The sequence below is a fragment of the Terrapene carolina genome, unplaced genomic scaffold (genome assembly GCF_002925995.2).
Source record: "Terrapene carolina triunguis isolate 2854851 unplaced genomic scaffold, T_m_triunguis-2.0 Scaffold67, whole genome shotgun sequence".
NCBI classification, from domain to species: Eukaryota; Metazoa; Chordata; order Testudines; family Emydidae; genus Terrapene; species Terrapene triunguis.
This window is the reverse complement of record NW_020664418.1, coordinates 27,552,214-27,571,972: the sequence shown is the minus strand read 5'-3', so window position 1 is coordinate 27,571,972 and position 19,759 is coordinate 27,552,214. Positions and strand designations below refer to the sequence as shown.

Genomic DNA, 19,759 nt, shown 5'->3' with positions numbered 1-19,759 from the left:
AAACTTCCACTTCTAGTCAAAACTCACTGAAATCTCAGGTATTGGCTACATTTCAAGACTTCTTTAGTATCAACCATATTTTTACTGTTATTCTTCATAGCTGAACTGTTCTCTTTGGGCAGAAGTTGATGAATAATGTTCTACTACACAGAATTTCATGGAGAACTACCACCTTTCAAAATGTCTGCCATCGCCCAATATTCTCCCTGGGACTGAGGACACAGCAGCTCTTAGTGAGTGGCTGTTTGAGAATAATTGGAGAGAGATGCTTTTCTACAAAGGGGTTGTATGTCTTCATCTCCTGAAAGCATAGGGGGCATCCATAATTCCTGAAGTGCACTTGGCTTCACCCTCATTGAAAGTAATGGGACATTGAAGCCATTCTGAAAAAGGGCAAATTCTTCGTGACTTTCCCTGAGGGATGGTCTTTAGACTCCAGAGTCCAGCCTCTCCTGACAAATAAATTTTCAGTTATGAAAACAAAAATAATTAAGCCTAGATTTTTTTCCCTCAAAAGTTACCTATTGCACTACTCTGCCCTACAAATCCCTGGGTTTCCAATGCTTGTTTTAAGGATAATTACATCACTGGTGCACGTTATTTATCCTGATATGTATTCTGACCTCCATTAATAGTTTTTCTGGGAATAATAGAAGCCTATTGTTTAGATGCAGCTCTTCAAAGAGCAAAAATCCTACTCTGTAAAAATGGCACCTTCTTACTCAGCAGATCTGCTTTCTGTTTATTCAGCGTCATCTCAGATTACTTTAGTGACAAAAATAAGCTTTATTTTTACTTTTTCTTCATGTTAGTACTGCAGAGCCAATACAGCTAAAGAAGAGAAAGAGGTGGATTATATTCTGGCTCTTGTATCATCAATATAATTAGTTAAATTCCAGTTGCAAAATCTTGACGATTGGGGGTGAGAAGCCAGAAAGCTTGATGTTTGGAACCCAAATTGAGTTTGCATAGCTAACAGTCAGAATTATACAAAAAACATGGACTCCTGCAGTGTCATTTTTAAAGAGTCACTTTTCACAGTAGTGCAGCACTTTAGGAACTTGAGATCTGCAGGTGTGCACTTAAAAATGAAACCTCCACTATTATCATGACAGTGGAGCTGATTAAGTATAATTGGATTTATGGAACGTTTCAGTTCATTGTACAAGCTGAATTGCAATGCACTGCAGAAGGCTTCTCTCCCCGCTCATTTTGTTCTATTTACCAGCTTTAAATGTCTTTCCACCACAATCCAGTGAATAAGTCTAAACTAAACACATCCAGAATTGTCATGGTATTGCCATGAATGTTAGTAGCACTTTTTTCTTTTGTTGTTGATCACAAGACATTATGCTATTTTCAGTTCTCTTACAGTGGATTGCCACAGCTTTTCCAGCTCTAGCATTTATGATTATAGTTTACCTTCTCTGTGTAGCACTTGCCACTCTCCAGCAATCCAAGCTTTCCTAGATGCATAGAGGATAGTATAGCGAGAAACAACTGTTTCAGGACCATCAGGTGGCTTCCAGGAAACCAAAGCAGTATCATCTTCTATCAAAGTCACCTTCACTCCTAGCGGAGGGCCAGCTGGCGCTGGGAGGACAGTAACACAATATTATTAGGGTAAACACATTCATATGCACTTAAATTACTCCAAAGGAAAAAGATGTGCAGATTCTAATACCATAGCAATGGCTATAGCTAAGTAGACAACTGGGCAAACACACACTAGTGTCCTCAAAAGACACTTTCTTTTCAGTTCAAATTTAGTCTACAGCTTAGATTTTGTAAAATCAAGCTTTTAAAAAAACCTTATGATCATGATTTTCCTTTTCATTCAAATGGAGACAGTTATTTATAAACAAATTAACATTTCCCTTAGTATGTGCCACTCAAATACTGCAGCACAGAGAAGGTGAAAGTGAAACTGACTTTACTACAGATTTTCATAGTCCAAGTTGACAAATGCAAATGCGTAAACAAGCATCTCCAATAGTGAATAGGAAATTGGATTTTTAACATTGCTTTAGTTTTGATAGTTTCAGGTTTTGATAACACAGATAAAGATTTTTTCCTCCCAAAATATATGGTTTAAAAGTTGACAGTCTCCCTTTAACGTGATAATTTAAAGCTCTTATTTATGTTATTTTAATCCAAATGATATTTATGGAGGAAGCACGTTACATTTTATACTCCATTAATTGTGGATTTTCTCTCAGAATTCGTATACATTTTCTCAGCTGCAAAATAGCGAGGGTGTGCAGAAATGCAGTTAGAAGAACAAGCCTAACAAACAGGAGCAATAGCAAAGCAACTGGGAGAAAGATGAAAGACAAAATTCACTTAACAAAAATCAAAACAGACTAGATGACAGTTTCCGGGCCCACTGACTTAGAAAACTTCCTTTTTAGTACAGTATTGTTATTGGCTAACCATACCCTACTGTCCTTACCTTCTGGAAGTGTAGTATGGTAAACTACTGGACTCCAGGGACTAGACAACTGATCCACATGCAGTCGAACTGCAAACTCATACTTGGTTTTTGGTTCTAGACCTTGAACCAACATGTGAGTTTCCGACCTATACAAAAGAATTAATAAAATATATTTAATACTAAGGGTAGCTGATGGTTTCAAATCCAGAAGAGATCCCTTGGGCACCAATATGCAATTCACCCCTGTGCAGAGGACTAGTGCAAGGCTTGTGGACCAGTTAAACCTATTTTGAGTTGTCCACCAGTGACTGTCACTTGGGGTATTTAGGGTGATGCTTATAAGTCACAGTTTATTAATCTTTAGAAGTTGGTCACAAAATTACTGAGAAATTTGGATCTGCTTTGACTCTTTGGGGTCATATTCTGCTCTCGGTGATACCTGGGTTAATTGTAATGTACCTGACTAGCAGTACTGACATCAGGGGAGTAACTCTGAATTTACACTGGCATTACAGAGCACAGAATCTGCCTCTGGCCATTTATTTAATCTCCCGTGTACTGTTTGCATCTTCTGTGCAAGCCTTATTTGAAATTGTTTATTTTTGGTTTTTTTTGTTTTTTATTTCCTATACACCTGTGGAATACTTTATTATTAATTAACACAATCAAAATACTTAGCACTGACAGAAGTTTTAATCATCTAAGTCCTTTACAAGCATTAACAAAGCCTTACAGCACCCCTGTGAAAGCAGGTAAATATTAACTCCATTTTACAAATGGGAAAATTGAGGCAGAGAGGTTATGGCTCAAATGCCATAAGTGATCTCTAATTTTGGATGCCCTTCTTGAGACATCCAGAGCTAGATTTCCAGGCATCCTGAGCACCCACAACTCCAGCTGAAGTTAAGCAGAGTTGTGGGTACTTAACACCACTGAAAATCAGCCAACATCTCAAATCAGGCACCAAAACTAAAGAAAAATTTGGGACCAAGGTCATAGAGGGGTATGTCAGAACCACAAGTAGGACTTGATCCTGCCAGTGATGCAAAGGGCAGCCCTATCACGTGGGATCCACAAAAGTGCTGAGCACAGCTTGATCCTGCTGGTACAGATCCCTAGTTGTGCTCAGAGTGGAGTGTGTTACACATACACATCTCTCACAGAGTCCATAAGCATCTGGCTCTGCAGAAGCAGGCAGAGGGAGTGTGGTGCCACACCCGCTGCACACATGCAATCCAGGTGGCAGCAGGTGAACAGAGATGTCTCTCTCTCTCCAAATTCCCCTATGCCTATCAGCTGCAACTATAGGGGCCATATGCACAGACATGGACTAGGCAGGGACTTGGCTATTTCTTGATGAGCACCATGGCCCCCAACACAGGCAGCCTTAATGGAGTAGCAGCATGTTGGAATGCTGGCCAGCCCATGCTGTGTGCCCATCTCAACCAGCTGGAGAGGTGACCCCAGACTCCCCCTCCCTGTACAGTTGCAGAGCCATGCGTTCCTCTGATGCTTGTGCTGCCTCTCCATGGGAACTTGTTCCCTGCCACACAGGCAGGCTTTGGATTCTGCACCACTCCACACTTCAGGGCTCAGTGCACTCAGTGGCACGCTGAGATCAAGCTATGTAGTTTAATCCTGGGATTAGATCACTTGACCATGTCCTATCTTTGCCAAGTTTATCTGTAAATAGCACATCAATTTCATTTTTAACACTCTTCCAGTCTCTCTTTTCTTCGGACAAAGAAGAGCTCAGAGATACATTAAACTTCCATCACATCATTGACAAGCAACTCAACATTCGTGTCCTCATTCCATGACCCAGCTACACTGTGGAGCAGGGCTGGAATTGAACACCTCAGCCTCAGTGAAGAGAAAGTGGCAGGGAGGAGACCCAGTCTGTCAACAAAGGTGAAGAACTATGGTGTTCTAATAGCACCTCCTAAGAATCAGAACTGGCAGAAGCCTGGGAAAAGTACCTGCCTTGCAGCTGGAGAGAAATATTACAGTAAGCGGTAATCACAGATGAGAAAGTAAAGAGGAAGGATCGGGGAACAAAGAATAACTTGCAGAACTGTACATACGTTTGAAGGTAGAGCACCAAAGAGGCATTCTGTAGCCCCACAGGATTACAGCGAATGGTGTAGTTAATGACTTGTGCAGAGGTAAATGCAGGCCTTCCCCAGTGGAGGTAGATAGAAGATGAAGTATTAGCTTTGGCATATAGGTGGTGGGGTGGTGGTGGAGGAGGAACCATACGATCACGGACAGCTGTTTAAACAAAGAGAAGCAAGATTTGTTTCATGAACTCTTTACAAATGTTGGCAGATTAGATAAATCTGAGTAGATAAATTTGGATCCAGATCTGATATTTCCCAAGGGTAGACGGTGCTCAGGGGTTTGGTTCAGACTGTTACATGATTTCTAGCAAAAACTAGCACCACATCAAGAGATCAGTCCCTTTAGTCTAATTAAAAATGGGGATAAAACATCAGCAGGAACAGTGGAAATATCTCTGAAAAATCATTGACGGGGTGCAGGGACTAACCAGAACGACAAAGGAAGGAAGTGCTGCTTGCTATTTATCTTGCTTTTCCCAGTTGTATTTCATGTTTTATAAGTACAACAGAAGACTGTTGCTAAATAGTGCTTGGGGAGGATTTGGGGGATCTGTAGTTGTCACAAATTCTGTGATTTTTAAAAAAGTTTTATAAATTGATATTTTATTAGATTAAAAACACAGACATTCAGGGCTGCTAAGGATCCTGAACTTCTTGGCTGTTACTAGAATGGATAATGCAGCTTCAGCGCTTACAGACACATCCTGGAGTACTGACTGTTTGGTCCGCCTGGTAACCTTCTTCCATGCTATTATATGCCAATAGCCTTACGTGGTACTTTCTTCTAGGATCTGCACAGATAGAAAAGGAATAATTAGATTACAAACGAAGAATACAGATTTTCAAATATCTACAGAAACACTAGGATGCTGCTGCGATCAGTTTGATCCTATTACAATTCTGGTTCAAAACTTGCTCACTGGAATCAGAGAGTAACTCCAATCTTGCTCCCATTGGCCTAAACCAGCGTTATGTCATAGATTTCAGTGGAGTGGGATGAATCACAATTTCCTTCCACGGCAGTGGCTCACTTTTGTGGCTGCAATGCTGGATTTTACTGAACATTATTCAGTGCATAGAAATAACATTCAGAATATAAAGTAGGCTATTGGAGTAGAGAATGTAGAATGAGTTCCAGATACTGAGATTTGTTTCTGGAGATACAGGATGGAGTGAGATGGGACAAAGACAGGAGGGGGGGTGGGACAGGAATCAACCAAGAAACAGGCAGAAATGATATGGCCATTGGCCTCCAGAGTATATACAGTGAATACAATGATGCTAATTAATACATCTTCTGACTTATAACACTAGCTTTTAGGTGTTTTCTTTAAAGCTGATTCTGGCTTGCTTAACGGGTCACTGTCTACTTGATTTAAAAACTAATCAGCTTAAAAAAAAAAACTTCTGTTTTCTAATACAGCTCCCTTTATCTCCTAATTTAAAAAAAAAAATCCTTTAAACATTTTGTCCTAACGGTTTTTCTGCTTCCCTGGTGGGTTTTAGATGGATCTTTTGGGTAGGCCTAAGAGTAATCCTACCAAACATGCTTAGGCCTTTTCTTTCTAGTCGTTGAAAATCTTCACCAAAGTAAACAAACTAAAAAATATAGAGAAAAAGTGTATTTTTTTCTTCTAATCTCTCAGTTTTTTTTAAATTTGTGTGATATTTGCAACAAGAGTGTACATAAAGTTTTCAGATTGATTTTCAAGTTGATAAGTAAGGAGTAAATTTTCTGCTACTGCTACATAAACTCTCCATTGCTATTGCTGGAATTCTTATAGTGATATAGCATTGGGAGATGTGTTAGGATGTTTTCCTGTGTTATTGTTCGTGGATACAGGATCTATTTCCTTCCAAGAAGATTTAACTTAAAACGGAAATTACAAGAGTGTGTTGGCCTCGTCTGGTATTTTCTTCATCCTAAAATGACTGCATCGTAATTTTATTCTTTCTGAAATTAAACTATCTTCCTTTCTGTTTAAACTAGTATTTAATGCAGCCCATCTCAGACAATTCGAGTGGACTTAATTCAGTGACATTCCTTAAAACACATATGACCCTTTGTTTAAGTTAAATCCTTAGCTCCCTCTGCAGGTCCTCTGCATTTCTAATACCATCTTAACAAAATCTTGTTAACTTGAAAATTATTAAGTTATCATTATGGAAGTGTCACAATCTGTATTTTGTGAAATGCTTTCATGATGGTTTGGAAATAAATGAATATATTGACATAGGCAGATTCATATACTCCAACAGTATCTAGGAGGGATTAAAGAGAAACAACAACTTTTAATGGGATTTTGTTGTGTAGGTAATGCTGCAAGTGAAGACTTTGTTTTAATTATTTTTTGTTACCAAATTTAATACAAATGATTTCATGATTTTAAGTTGTCAGTGAAAGAGTTTGTTTGGATTTAAATTCTCCCCTGCTGTGTTTTAAACAAACTTTGCAGCAAATAAGTGCATATAAGAATCAAAAAGTGAAACTGAACAATATGTTTTCACTGTCCAAGCAGAATATAATGCTACAAGTAAACAACAAATGATAAAAGGAAATTTATTTTTAAACATTTTGTCAGTGTTAAATAATAAAGTGTTGTAGTAGCACAGGTAAGGAATACTGTTTACATTTTTTTTAACCTGAAAATATATCTTTATAAATCTATTAAGTCAAGTGCTATTAGTCCACAGACTACAATTAGAAAGGCAGATTCAGATACCTAGATTGATCTCAAGGAAAAAATAAAAGAAAATATGTCTGGATGGGTTTTAAAACTGGAAATTTCAGCAGAATGTCAAGATATCATGGTTGTCTCCCAAGTAACTAAAGGAAATGAGAAAAACATCTGAGCATTTGAAAAACCGAAAATGAGAGCGAGATGAACATCCGAAGTACCCAAAAGTTGAGATATACCAAATCCTAACTATTAAAACTTCTTGGCACTGAAAAATTAGGTTGGGAATCTCATAAAAATGGGATCTTATTCCTTCCAGGGCTTCCTGCTTGGCCAGAAACACCATCACATGGTATTTGGGCTCCTCTGCTTCTAGCTGAGAGATCTCAGAAAACTTTATTTTTTAACTTACATTTAGTTATAAGAACTTCTTTCAACATCCTAGAGAATGATTTTTGCGGTGAGGTTTGGAGGAGTTGTTTTTCATTTATTATTTGAATTGAATTCTCCCATCCTTTCTTAGCAAAATCCGGAATTCAAATACTACTTAGCAGGCCTTTAAAGAGACACCATATAGCCAAGTGGTATTCAACTGACCAAGTTTCACAGTCTATCCTTTTCTTTATAAGTTCCTCCAGAGGAGACCCCTGCTGCATTTCCGCAAGACACAGGATGACAGACATGACAATCTATCATCCTGCAGAGCACTTTCAAAAACGCCTTGTGGCCTTTGAAAGTGGTCACCCAGAACTGATCATCTTCACTGTGCAATGAAGAATAGCTAAGGCCTAATGTCCTGCTGAGCTGAATGAGCCTGTGAGGTCTGTTTATACTCACTGCTTTTTTCTTAACCTGAATTCCTCATTAACACTTGATCAGACTTGGGGAGTGGAGGGAGAATTTCACTGCCAAAAGTCAATAAAGTAATTTTTTAAAAACATCTTCCCATCACACTATTTTTAATCAGACTTTTTTAAATAAAAGCATCTGCATTAGTCTGCATCAAGTACAAAATTTAATATAATTGCTCTTACTCTGGCATAACATGAAAAGCTTCAAAGACCGATTACATAAAGAACATTAACTTTATATATAAACACAAGCAATCGGCTCCTTTTTAACACAAGAAGCTCTCTGAATTGTCTTTACTGTTTAAAAGCAAAGTTCTTTAAATAACAAATCTGCTACACTTGAGACAGCATGTTCAATTCCTAGCTAGGTTGCCTAGATCAAAAATTGAATCCATAATCCTTGTAGAGAGTTTACTAAACTGCCATGCCTTGCTGCATTTCACAAGTCTCTAGGTTTCATGGCTGAGAAAGCACATATTGGCATTATAGCCTGTTACTACTAAAGGGTGCTGCACTATGTACTGGACTGAAACTACCTAAAAATAGTGGAGATCAAAAAGGACAAAAGGACAAAAAAAGGATGTAAGAGGAAACTGTACTGGACAGCCAAAGAAAACAATATAAAATCACAAATTACTCTCATAATATTGGTACAATATCCAATTCAAAGGATATCTGCAAAAGATATAGTGGTCAAGACTTTACCATATGCAAAACAAAGTCACCAATACCTACAGATCTGTCTCTAGCTCAGATAAATCAGGAAAAGGAATTTTCACAATCTATTTTATGAAGGGGAAAGAAGATATTTTTGTTTTGAAATAGCTTGTATTTAGAATATGAAGGGCATTATTTGTTGGCTTGAGATATGATTTATTCCTAGGTGGCAATCCCAATACAGACTTGGCATAAACACTTTTATCTTACAGTTCATCAACTGGATCAAACAGTCTCTCTCTGAAGCCAGGCATATCCTTGGAGAGAAAACAAACTTAAGGGGCTTCCTTATCTTTATCCAGTATAGGTATCCTGAACAGTTTAAACATAAATCACTGATAAAAGATTGGCGATGTCATGCCCACCTTGGGGTCTGCAGTTTAATATATGCCATCCATGTACATTAGACAACAATGGGGTGGCTTCAGAACCTCAGAAGTCAACGCAAAACCCACAGAGGCCATCACTCATGCACAGAAGTAACACATCCCTGCCACAAAAGATTGTTGCTATTCAGCAACAACTGGGCTTAGGGATTCACTTAACCAACTTCACACAAAATTCAGTATCTTAATTGAATAGAAAATAAAGACATTGGCTGTGTGTGATATATTTGAATAGTTTGATATAATTATGAACTGTTTCATTTAACTCTAGAAAGTTTTCACAAGTTTTACTGTAATTGTACTTCTGCAGTACATAAACTAGTGCATAAACTGTGAAAACATTATGGACCAGATGCTTAGATGATATTATCTGGCATAGCTCCAGAGGTCTCAGTGAAGTTATGCTGAGGATCTGGTCCATATATCTGGTACCACCAATAAAGTCAACATTAAAAGAAAAATACTGTATATGACTTCAACCATAAATTGTACTTTGATAGTGAGATTTCAATAAAATAAGCATTGGCAAGAGCCAATGCGTCTAAAATACATGGATTAGTTTAAAACATATTTACTTAAATGTTCCTGATACAGATTAACTTTCTTTGCTCAAAAGTATTAATATTTAACCAGTCTTGATGTAGGACCTACAGAATCTTCTCAATAGGCTGAAAAGGTGTGCAGTTTCTGTAGGTACTTTAGTATCTTCTGGTGAAATGATATTTTGTAATCCACATCCCTTCAATTCACCCTCCCACAAAATACCTCAGTGAGCCACTACTACTATCTGATGTTTCTCACAGCAACAGGACACTAGGGGGGAGTATTCTCTCTCTTCAGCAGCTGACAGGTTTCACACAGTAAAACTACACAGCTAAATAAGGTTAACACATATTTTAAAATTATGTTTACTTAAATTTTAAATTGGATTTTGGACTTTCAATTAAAAAGAATATATTATAATCTAAAGTAACAAAAAATTGTGAAAGTGGTTAAAATTTCTCATAAGAGGTCTTGGTAACAAAGTTTCACTCCTGTACTTTATCTCATGAGATTCCAAAGGTGTGGTTATACCCATGCAATTCACGGTTACTAAGCATAATATAGCTATAGCATATTGTTATTACTGCTATACACCGAGTTATCAAAATCAAGTAAGGGCTATAAGAAAAATCTGATTCTAGGAAGTGTTTTTTTCTATTAAGTTATCCATATTTATTCAGTATTTCATATAAAACAGAATGGTCCTGATGTCTCCGCACTGAATGGTGATGGATTATACAGGAATCCAATTAAAAAGGAGCTCTCAAGTTACAATCCTATTTTCATGGAAAGTCAATTCATTCCCCAGGAAAATGAGGGCAACATTACTATAGAATTTTTCTATGCACAAGGAATCCAGAGAACTGCTGAGCCTTGTGAAAAGCTGAGGAGACTTGATTTCTTGGCAATACTGCTACTCAAGTATTTTAGAGCCTTCCATGCTTTATTAAGCATAACTATTTTACAATTTACTTAATAACTATATCTATTGACATCAGCTCTGCTTCTAGCAAATCTTTCAGTTCCCTTTTAGTGAAGTCAATCAATGTCAAAATCAAAGAGTGCTCTTTACAAAACGACAGTCAGCTAGGAATACTTGTGTCCTAAGTAAGTCTTTTTTATAACTCTTTAAAAGACTAGATTGAATGGAAACTTTTAAAGCTACATGAAATTACCATCTACATACTATTTAAATATACAGGGCCAAATTTTCAAACTAAGGCACCCACTTCTAAATGTAGTTATTCTAAATGGTACCAGAAATGCACTTTATTGTACACTGGTATAGAAGTAGCCAGTCTATTACTGTAAACAAGGACTTAACCACCAATGTGCCAGAACTGACTTACAGTGTACGTGGCAGAGCATAAAATTCTTTAGGATGAATAACGTCACAATGTTCTTATTTAGTTCCAGAGTTTCTAAATCATTGTGGCAAATAAAGAAAAATATACAAGATGACCTTACATTGTCCAAAACACAATAAGCTTCTGCTGACACTCAGTGGCCTCTGAAATGAAAGTTGAAATCCTAGCTTCTGCTGGGATATGAGCAGTGATGAGCTGCCAAACTCTTAAGAACCGGTTCCCTACCGGTTCTTTGGCGGCACTTCGGCAGCGGGTCCTTGACTCGCTCCGGGTCTTCGGCGGCCCGTCGGTGGCGGGCCCTCCGAAGACCCGGAGCGAGTGAAGGACCCGCTGCCGAAGTGCCACCGAAGACCAGGTAGGGAACCGCCCGGTGAGTTCAAGCCCCCGCCCCGCCCCCCATCCGACCCCCCCCCAGGTCCTGCCCCCGACTGCCCCCCTCTCAGAACCCGCAACCCATCACCCCTCCCTGCTCTTTGCCCCCTGACCACCCCCTCCCGAGACCCCCCACCCTAACTGCCCCCGAGAACCCCACTCCCTACCCAACCTCCCAATTCCCCGTCCCCTGATCCCCCCCCCCCCCAGAACCTCCGCCCCCTGCCCCTTATCCAACCCCTCCTCCCAGCCCCGGCACGGCTCCCTTACCATGCTGCTCAGGGCAGCGTGTATGGATGCCGCGCAGCCTGCTGGAGCTCGTAGCCCCACCCCCTTACCATGCCGCTCAAAGCCGCAGGAGCTGCAGAGCTGCCCAGGAGTGGTCCAGAGCGCTGGCGCCGGTGGCGCAGCACGCTGAGGCTCTGCGAGAGGGGGGAAGGCGGGGGAGTGGCCGGGGGAGCCTCCCCAGCTAGGAGCTCAGGCGGGCCGGATGTGGCTTGCGGGCCGGTGTAAGGAAAGAAAAACCTCCCTCTCCCAATTGCCCACCCCTTTAACAAACGGTTCTAAACCAGCTTCTAAATTTAACAACAGGTTCGCGCGAACCGGCTCCAGCTCACCACTGGATATGAGGAGATCACAGTAGCGGTTATTGCCATTTTACAAAAGGAAAAAGATTCCCTTTGTTTTGTAGATGTTTCCCCAAGTGGTAAAAGCAACATGGAGAGAGGAAGGAATGTCTCCCCACACACAGGTTGGTTCCATCTGCTGGAGTTATACCTTGTTACTGCCAGATGGTGTCATCATGCACTTCCAATGAATACACTGCTAGAAAGAGTGGGGGCAGTGAGGAAGGAATGTCTGGATGAGAAATCAGAGGATAACAAAAAAAAGCAACTCCTGATATCTTTGCCACTGGTGAAATTATTAAATATAATCATTCCACTCAAGATTGCACAAACAGAACTCCCAGGAAAATCACTAAGAATGATTTTCTGCAATTGTCAGTTCTGTATTTTCCGTAAAACTTCAAAGATCTTCCATTATATAGATAGACCTTCCACATTATTTTATATATAATAATAATAATAATAATAATAATAATAATAATAATATGGAAGAGGTGCGTGTGTGTGTGTAAGAACATTTAATGTGTGCTCCCAAGAGCACATTTTACACATCAAACATCCTGCAGGACAAACTGATGGTCCTAAATCAAGAATTTTATAGAGCTGTGTTTGCTGATGTTAACACAGCCAATATTTTGGCTTTCTGGCAAATGCATCATAGAAAGCATCTGTTTACAAACTATTTAGCCGAGGTTAGAAGACAGTGTAATATTGCAGCCCCTAAAACCCCTGTCATTGTTTCTTTCAGCTGCTGCATGTTTGTGAAGCTCCAAAGGCCTTGAAAGGAGCCAGAGCAGAGCCAACAGGTCAGGGCTAGATAAAATTAAGAAAGAATCCGAGGTCAGGACCATGAAAGAACTCCCCCCACCCCCACCCTCCAGAACAGCGAGTCCACCTCCAGCAGCCTTTCATTCAATACTCATAAAGGTTTAAAAGGCGAGAGAGCACACCAAAAGCTGAATTTGAAATTTAAAAAATAAATCATTCTTGGGGATATAAATAGATAAAGGAACCTAAAGAAAATAGGGCATTTTAGTACCACTTGTTACTGGTTCATATTAAATCCAGATACTGGACACTCTCCTATACCTCACTGCTCTGAACGTCTCAGTTCTCTGACACACTGGAAAGAAAATGATTTCTCAGTAGATAGAAAGGAAAGGCTTTCTCTCCCTCCTGCCCCGCCTTCCTCCAGGATGAGAATTGTACGGGGTTGCTTAAGAAAACTGTCATTCTAGTGCTTGAGATTCTGAGCATACCAGCAACTTATACTTTTCAGCCCAATATAGTGATTTGAAAAGCTGGGGAGGGGGAGAAGAGAACCATGTCAGTGTTGCTCTAACATACTAAAACAATTTAAAAACATGTTTTGTTTTCTTTCAATTTAAAAGTTTTTGAAAACACTATTGCCCTTTAAAGGCAGAAAGAACTGATAGGGTTAGATCCTTAGGTTTAAGTTCTAAGGATAAACTTATCTGGCCAAATGCCCATTTTTAATTTAATCTTTTGTGCTGACCTTTTTTTTTTTTTTTTTGCATAACCTACAGGTCCATTGTTGTGTAGCAGTCCGGCTGGATAGTTCATTGGTCTGGCTTTCCAGGGTGACTGCACTGCCCCCAAGCCCATCCCTTCAACACAATAAACTCCAGATAATTATTCAGAGAAGAGGCCAGCAGCATGGGCTGCTGTGACATCTGGGTCATGGCCTTTGACATAGAATCTGGGGCTAGCCAAAGTCTGCTCCAAGCAACAGAGGTCCAGGGGAATTATTAAGGGGGAAGGGTGGGAAAAGGAGAACAGTGAGAAACACTATCCTTAAAAATGCACTTTTGAAGCAAAGTAATGTAAATACAGCAGAAACTTATTAGAAAAATAAGCAAATACATTTCAGATACACAAGGCAAATGAGAGGGAGACCAGTGCATCAAACAACACAATGAAATAAAAAAGTTTGAAGTGGTGTTACAATATATATTGAGAGCAGTTTCTTTCCAAAATAGGCAATCCCCCTTCAGTAGTCCTCTCACCATTGGATTTTTATATATTTCCATTTTTTTTAAAATGTGCCTATACACTGCTCTAGGCATGTGTACTAGATAAAATATATGGGTAAAATACACAAACAAAAAGTTATTATAACAACACTATCACATTATACTTTAAACAATCTTCTATACGTGCATTGTGTGGCTATGCACAAATAATTTATAAATTATAATTTATAAATATTTTTACTAGTCTAATTTGTGAATGTTTAGGGAGGTTTTCTTTTTTTAAAGGGACTTGGAATTTCCTTAGGTAACCAGAATTAAAACACAGCTCTGAAAATACAGAATGACACACTCTGAAAGCTTATGAATTACCAGAATTTCACATCCCAAATAGTTTACACTTCAATTGAAAGATAATTGAAGATGGAACAGAGACTGTCTGTGGTACTCATGTTTTCCAAGTAACTGAAAGGGAAATGATACAATTTTTCTTTCTACAACATTGTGAAAGTTTATTTGGGTAGAAACTAGACCATATGACAGATGTGAGTCAATCCCACTAAACAGTCTAGCTTTCTGTGGCTTTGGATGGCTCTTGCTTATTTGTCTAAACCTGAAAAGGCTCCATATAGCCCTTTTGTAGCTTTGTTCTATCCCCTTGAAGGCCTCAGGACAAACACCACCTCACACCCCCTTGCAGTAAAAACATCACCTCTCCTACTGCCCACAATCAGCAAAGGGGGGTGTGGAGTTGCGGAAAGAAATTCCCTGACCTTATCATTTAGGTATCTGAGTGGCTGCAGAAATAAGGGATCTATTTCAAGAGTTTCAAAATCTTTATGAAAAGTCTAGGCAGATTTCAGAAATCCTGGTTGTTTGGCTAGTTTTTTTCTTTAGAGGAACATAACACAGTATTTCTACTAGTAACGTGCATATTGTTTTGGATCAGTTCCTATGCTTTTATTATTCTATTTAAACATTTTTCTAAAACAGGAGGGGAAAAGCCATCTCCAGTATTATACTAATAATACACTTTAAAACATTTGATCTATCCTAATGCTAACTAGTTTGGGTTACAGTTTTCAATCTGAGCCTTACTAAAGAAGATTTTGGTTCACATTCTTAAAAGCTGACTTGAAAGTGATACTAGAGGCCTGGACAAACACCTAATTTTGATCTTTTGTGCTCGTCTTTTCTTTTGGGAAACCTTTTCTTTTGTTGCTGCCCAGTGGGAGGAACGTAGCTCATTGGTCCTGCTCTGTAAGATGAGAGCACTGCCCCTAAATCCACCCCCTCAGAGTACAATCAGTTTAATGGAATTATGTAGAAAGAGGCCATCTTTGGAAGAAGAAAGGGAGTAAAGAATATCCAGAAGAGTCAACAAAGCCTTAATTAACCCATATTTCTAACATGGATACATCCGCTAGGAATTCATATGGTGAGCCTAATTTGCAATGTTGTGCAATACTACAAGTATCCATGCTATATTTAGTGAATCGAGCAACATTACACTACAGGATAAAACTAGCTAAATGCTTCTATAACCACATTTCAACAGGGACACGATAGAGTTAAGGATTTACCCTTCTGGATTAGCAGGAAGAGACCAAGAACACAAATGATTTCCAAAATGAAGTTCAACCATTCCCACTAAGAAGAAACAGTTTTGATAATTTGCCTGATATTTGTATTCATAGAATGCTTTCTCAAAAAAGCATCTAAACAAAAGGGTAAAACTGTGCTACCAAATTTGGTTTAACATCTGTTTAAGTAACTGCCATGATAACACACATATATTGACTGTCAGACATATAGCATCATCTTACAAACAATACATTTTTACGCTCCGACAGAGGGAATCTATTCACGGCACCCAAACTTCCCCTGAAGCTATGAAATAAATTTCCTTTCAGAACTAACATTTCTCTGTTGGGCTGTCATGGGCTCCCCATGCCATTTTGACCCTTTTGTGCAGCAAAATGAAAACACCATCTATCATTTCTTGTACTACAGTGACTTTCTAGGAGGTGCACAGTTTCATTGCAAAAACATCTGTGTTTGGTGACCCTCGTCCCAAATCCTGAGAATTAGGAATTTTGCTGTTGCAACCATGCTTACAAAATGCAAGAGTTTCAGGTAGGCTACTCACAAACAGCTTAGCTTTCTCCCATGGGCGTAGTTTGGGAGGAGCATGGGGGTGTTGCCCTTCCCAAGGGCAAACCTTGGGCAGGCACAGAATTTGCCTCTCCATACATGGCCCCATTGGCCTGACTGGAGCTCCCCCTCCAAATATAGAAGTCAAACTAGACCTATGATTTCTTCTCCATTAGATGGAAAACTGGAATTGCAATGGTTAACTTTCAAATTTCCATGTATAAAACAAGTCACCAGTAACAGGAAAACTAGCAATGGATGAAAACAGAATATGTATAATTAAATGACTCTTATTTTATTTTTATTATGCCAAATATTATTTACACATCTCATGCCCAACTGCAGAAAGGGCCAACATTTCAGTCGTAGGTTCCAATTTTGTGGGTGCCTAAAGCCAGCTGAAAGTGTTCGTGCTGGGGCCTCTATAAGTATGTCACCCACCAACTGGTACTGGTACAAATCAGGTACCTGGGTACCCAATCTGCACATGCAGTGTGTATGTATATCAATTTTGTGAGAACAATCACTTATCTGCTCAATTTGCAGATGCAAATTCAGAGGCTGGTTAACGACAATGAAAAATGTGGCCCTTAACTCCACTGAACTTTAGGGTGACAAACTGAACGGCAGCTACAGAAAAGTTAAATAATGATCTAGCTAAATTTATCCAGGCATTTATAATAGACCAGTTTTGCCTTTAATACAGCTTTCTATAGCATTTTTAATATGTAATTTGCTGAAGTCAAATGAACCTGTATTAAAAATGGCTTAACAGACAGGGCTGTGAGCAAGTTGCCTTTATAAGTCTGTTTCAACACAGACTGTTTCAGTGCACCCTCTGAAACTTTGGCACATAGGATGCATAATGTTAAATTTGCAAAGCAATTTCCAATTACAAGGGTTAATAAAACAGGAAGGAATGGATCCAAATAAGGATTCTTCAACCAGCCATCAGTTATCACCTTCTAGGGATTCCACCCTTGTGTCTCAGGTCAGCAGATAGGTGATCATGCATTTGTGTGGTGGGCCCTAGGGTGTGGAACTCATCCCATCTCCCCGGGGATATTCATCTCAGTACATCTCTTCACACACATACATTTCTGACTATTTTTGTTACCTTCCTCTTCCCACCACCTTTTGCTTGCCTCTTTTTTTTGTAGGAGATTCTTTGATATGTTGTCTAGCCTCCCTCAGACTTGGGCATAATAGATTACACCTCTACCCCCGATATAACGTGACCCGATATAACACAAATTCGGATATAACGTGGTAAAGCAGTGCTCCAGGGGGGCGGGGCTGCGCACTCCGGCGGATCAAAGCAAGTTCGATATAACGCAGTTTCACCTATAACGCGGTAAGATTTTTTGGCTCCCGAGGACAGCGTTATATCGGGGCAGAGGTGTATTATTATTTTGATATTTCCCATCAACAATACCCTAACATGTGATAGCACTTCTAAAATATGCCTTGAAAAAAATAGCCATTTGCCACTAGATTAGAAATAATATCCAAGAAACTAATACAGCCTCTGTTCTAATGCTATACTCAGTAGTATGTGTTGTTCATAGAAAGTGCTTCAGGAGGAATCTGCACAGGGGAGTTAACTGAAAGTACATCAGTGGGAAATAAAGCCTGAGATGCATAAATTTAATTTTGTTGTTTCTTGGGCATTTTCAAGCAGTCTAAAATTTGGTACGGATACTCCTCTGCGTGGCCAGGTTTTTTTGCTCCTGGTCTACAAAAAACATATTAACCTTTCAGAATAAATCGATTCCATCTAAAAACTTGTTTCAACAATAGTTTCATCTCTTTGCAGGCCCAGGCTCTTCTGTCCCAGGATTATGCACAAGATGAGTTACAGAATATGTTCTAAGTGGAGCAGCAGGTCAAGCTAACATTGTTGCTTTTATGAGTTTTAGTCAAACACGTAATGTTAACACAGCTTTAAAAAGTATTTAATTATGATTCTTCTATGAAACACTATGAGCTACACTTCCTGTGGGTGTAAATGGGCATACCTCATTTCCACCAGCATTGAAGTTGGCCCTAATGTTCTCAGGCACTCAAATCTTTTCCTCCTCTTCACTGAGCAGCAGTTTAATTCTCTAAGCTTTGCTCTAAGCATTGATATGCTTCCCCAAATGTTGTTTATTGTCTTTTAAAAGCAGCAGCAGCAAAAGGGGCAGTCTGACAGGTTTTTAAGCCACCTGAAGCTTTTTGGAAATCCTTAGCTCCTCTGACTGACAGTACAGATTCTGCTATATCTTTACTCCTTGTGGGCTGCCCCCTCTCTGCATATTTTGTAAAGGCAAACAAGTTATTTCCCACTATTTGGAAATGGATCAAAATGTTTTGAGCCCCAGATAGTCCTGTTCTTTAAAGGATATATTCTATATAATGTAGACACATGAAAATTAAAAAGTAATTGACTTTTGACCTGGGGGGGGGCGGGGAGTCACAAATTTAGTAGACTGGAACATAGTTTCACTGACTGCGTGTGTCCTTTTTCCAGATACGTTTATATGCTTTCATGCTTCTAAGGATGTTTTTCTTGGTCTTATAAACTGGAATAGAGAGGGTTGAAAATTTTTCATCACAACTGTTTTTGACAGAATATTGGTTTTACGAAAAAACAAATTTTTCCACAGAAAGGGTCTGTTTTCCACAAAAAATATCATTTTTGTCAAAATATTCCAGCCAAAAATCCAAAAGATTTTTAGCTGAAATCTTTTGTTTTTTGAGGTTTTTGGCTGAAAAATTGAGTTTCCACAGAAAATTTTTTTAAGATCACCAGTAATTCAAATTCCTCCCACAACTTTCTTCCAAGTGAGGTCATTTTGGAATGGGGTTGGAGTAGAGCAAAGTGTCAAATATTCTACTAAAAATCTGAAAGTTGCTAACCACAGTCAAAAGTTATTTTTATTCATCTTTCTTAATGCATTCAGGATTTAGATCTAAGATATATTAGCATCTTGATTTAAAGAAAGACCAAAGTTCAAACAACTCCTGCTTCAATGTCTCTTCATGTGAAGGTTTATACAACATTTAGAAACTTGAGCCATGACAAAAAAAAACTTTGCTAGACAGGCTGATTGATTACTTAAATAAAATAAACAAAATACCACTTAGCTCATATTTAGCCATTTTCATTTGTAGATCTCTAAGAGTTTCCATTTTATGATGGGACACTGAGGCCTAGAGAAGTTAAGTGATTCACCCAAGGTCACATAGTGAGCCAGTAGCAGAGCAAGGAGTAGAATCTAAATCTACTTGCCCTCGTCTATTCACTGTCATCAGTGCCTCCTATTAGCAGGATTGGGGTCTAACAAATTCAATGTTCCTGTAGCTGAAGTCGGATTAATTAGAGTTGGGTTATTCATGGTCAATTATAGGAGAGCTGTTTCTGATAAACTACCACAGCAGTAGCTACAGGTGTATAATGACAGGTTTCAGAGTAGCAGCCGTGTTAGTCTGTATCCGCAAAAAGAACAGGAGTACTTGTGGCACCTTAGAGACTAAC

The 19,759-nt window shown here is 39.0% G+C and overlaps 1 protein-coding gene across 1 annotated transcript in view; it reads right to left on the bottom strand.

Moving 5' to 3' along the window:
* PRTG (protogenin) overlaps positions 1 to 19,759 on the bottom strand; it is a 117,137-nt gene that overhangs the window by 7,405 nt on the left and 89,973 nt on the right. Inside the window, exons 12-15 of the mRNA XM_024204943.2 lie at positions 5,250 to 5,345; positions 4,519 to 4,705; positions 2,453 to 2,580; positions 1,423 to 1,593 (exon numbers count right to left, since the gene is read on the bottom strand). Coding sequence (XP_024060711.1) covers positions 1,423 to 1,593; positions 2,453 to 2,580; positions 4,519 to 4,705; positions 5,250 to 5,345 — 582 coding nt within the window. The remainder of the gene's footprint in view (positions 1 to 1,422; positions 1,594 to 2,452; positions 2,581 to 4,518; positions 4,706 to 5,249; positions 5,346 to 19,759) is intronic.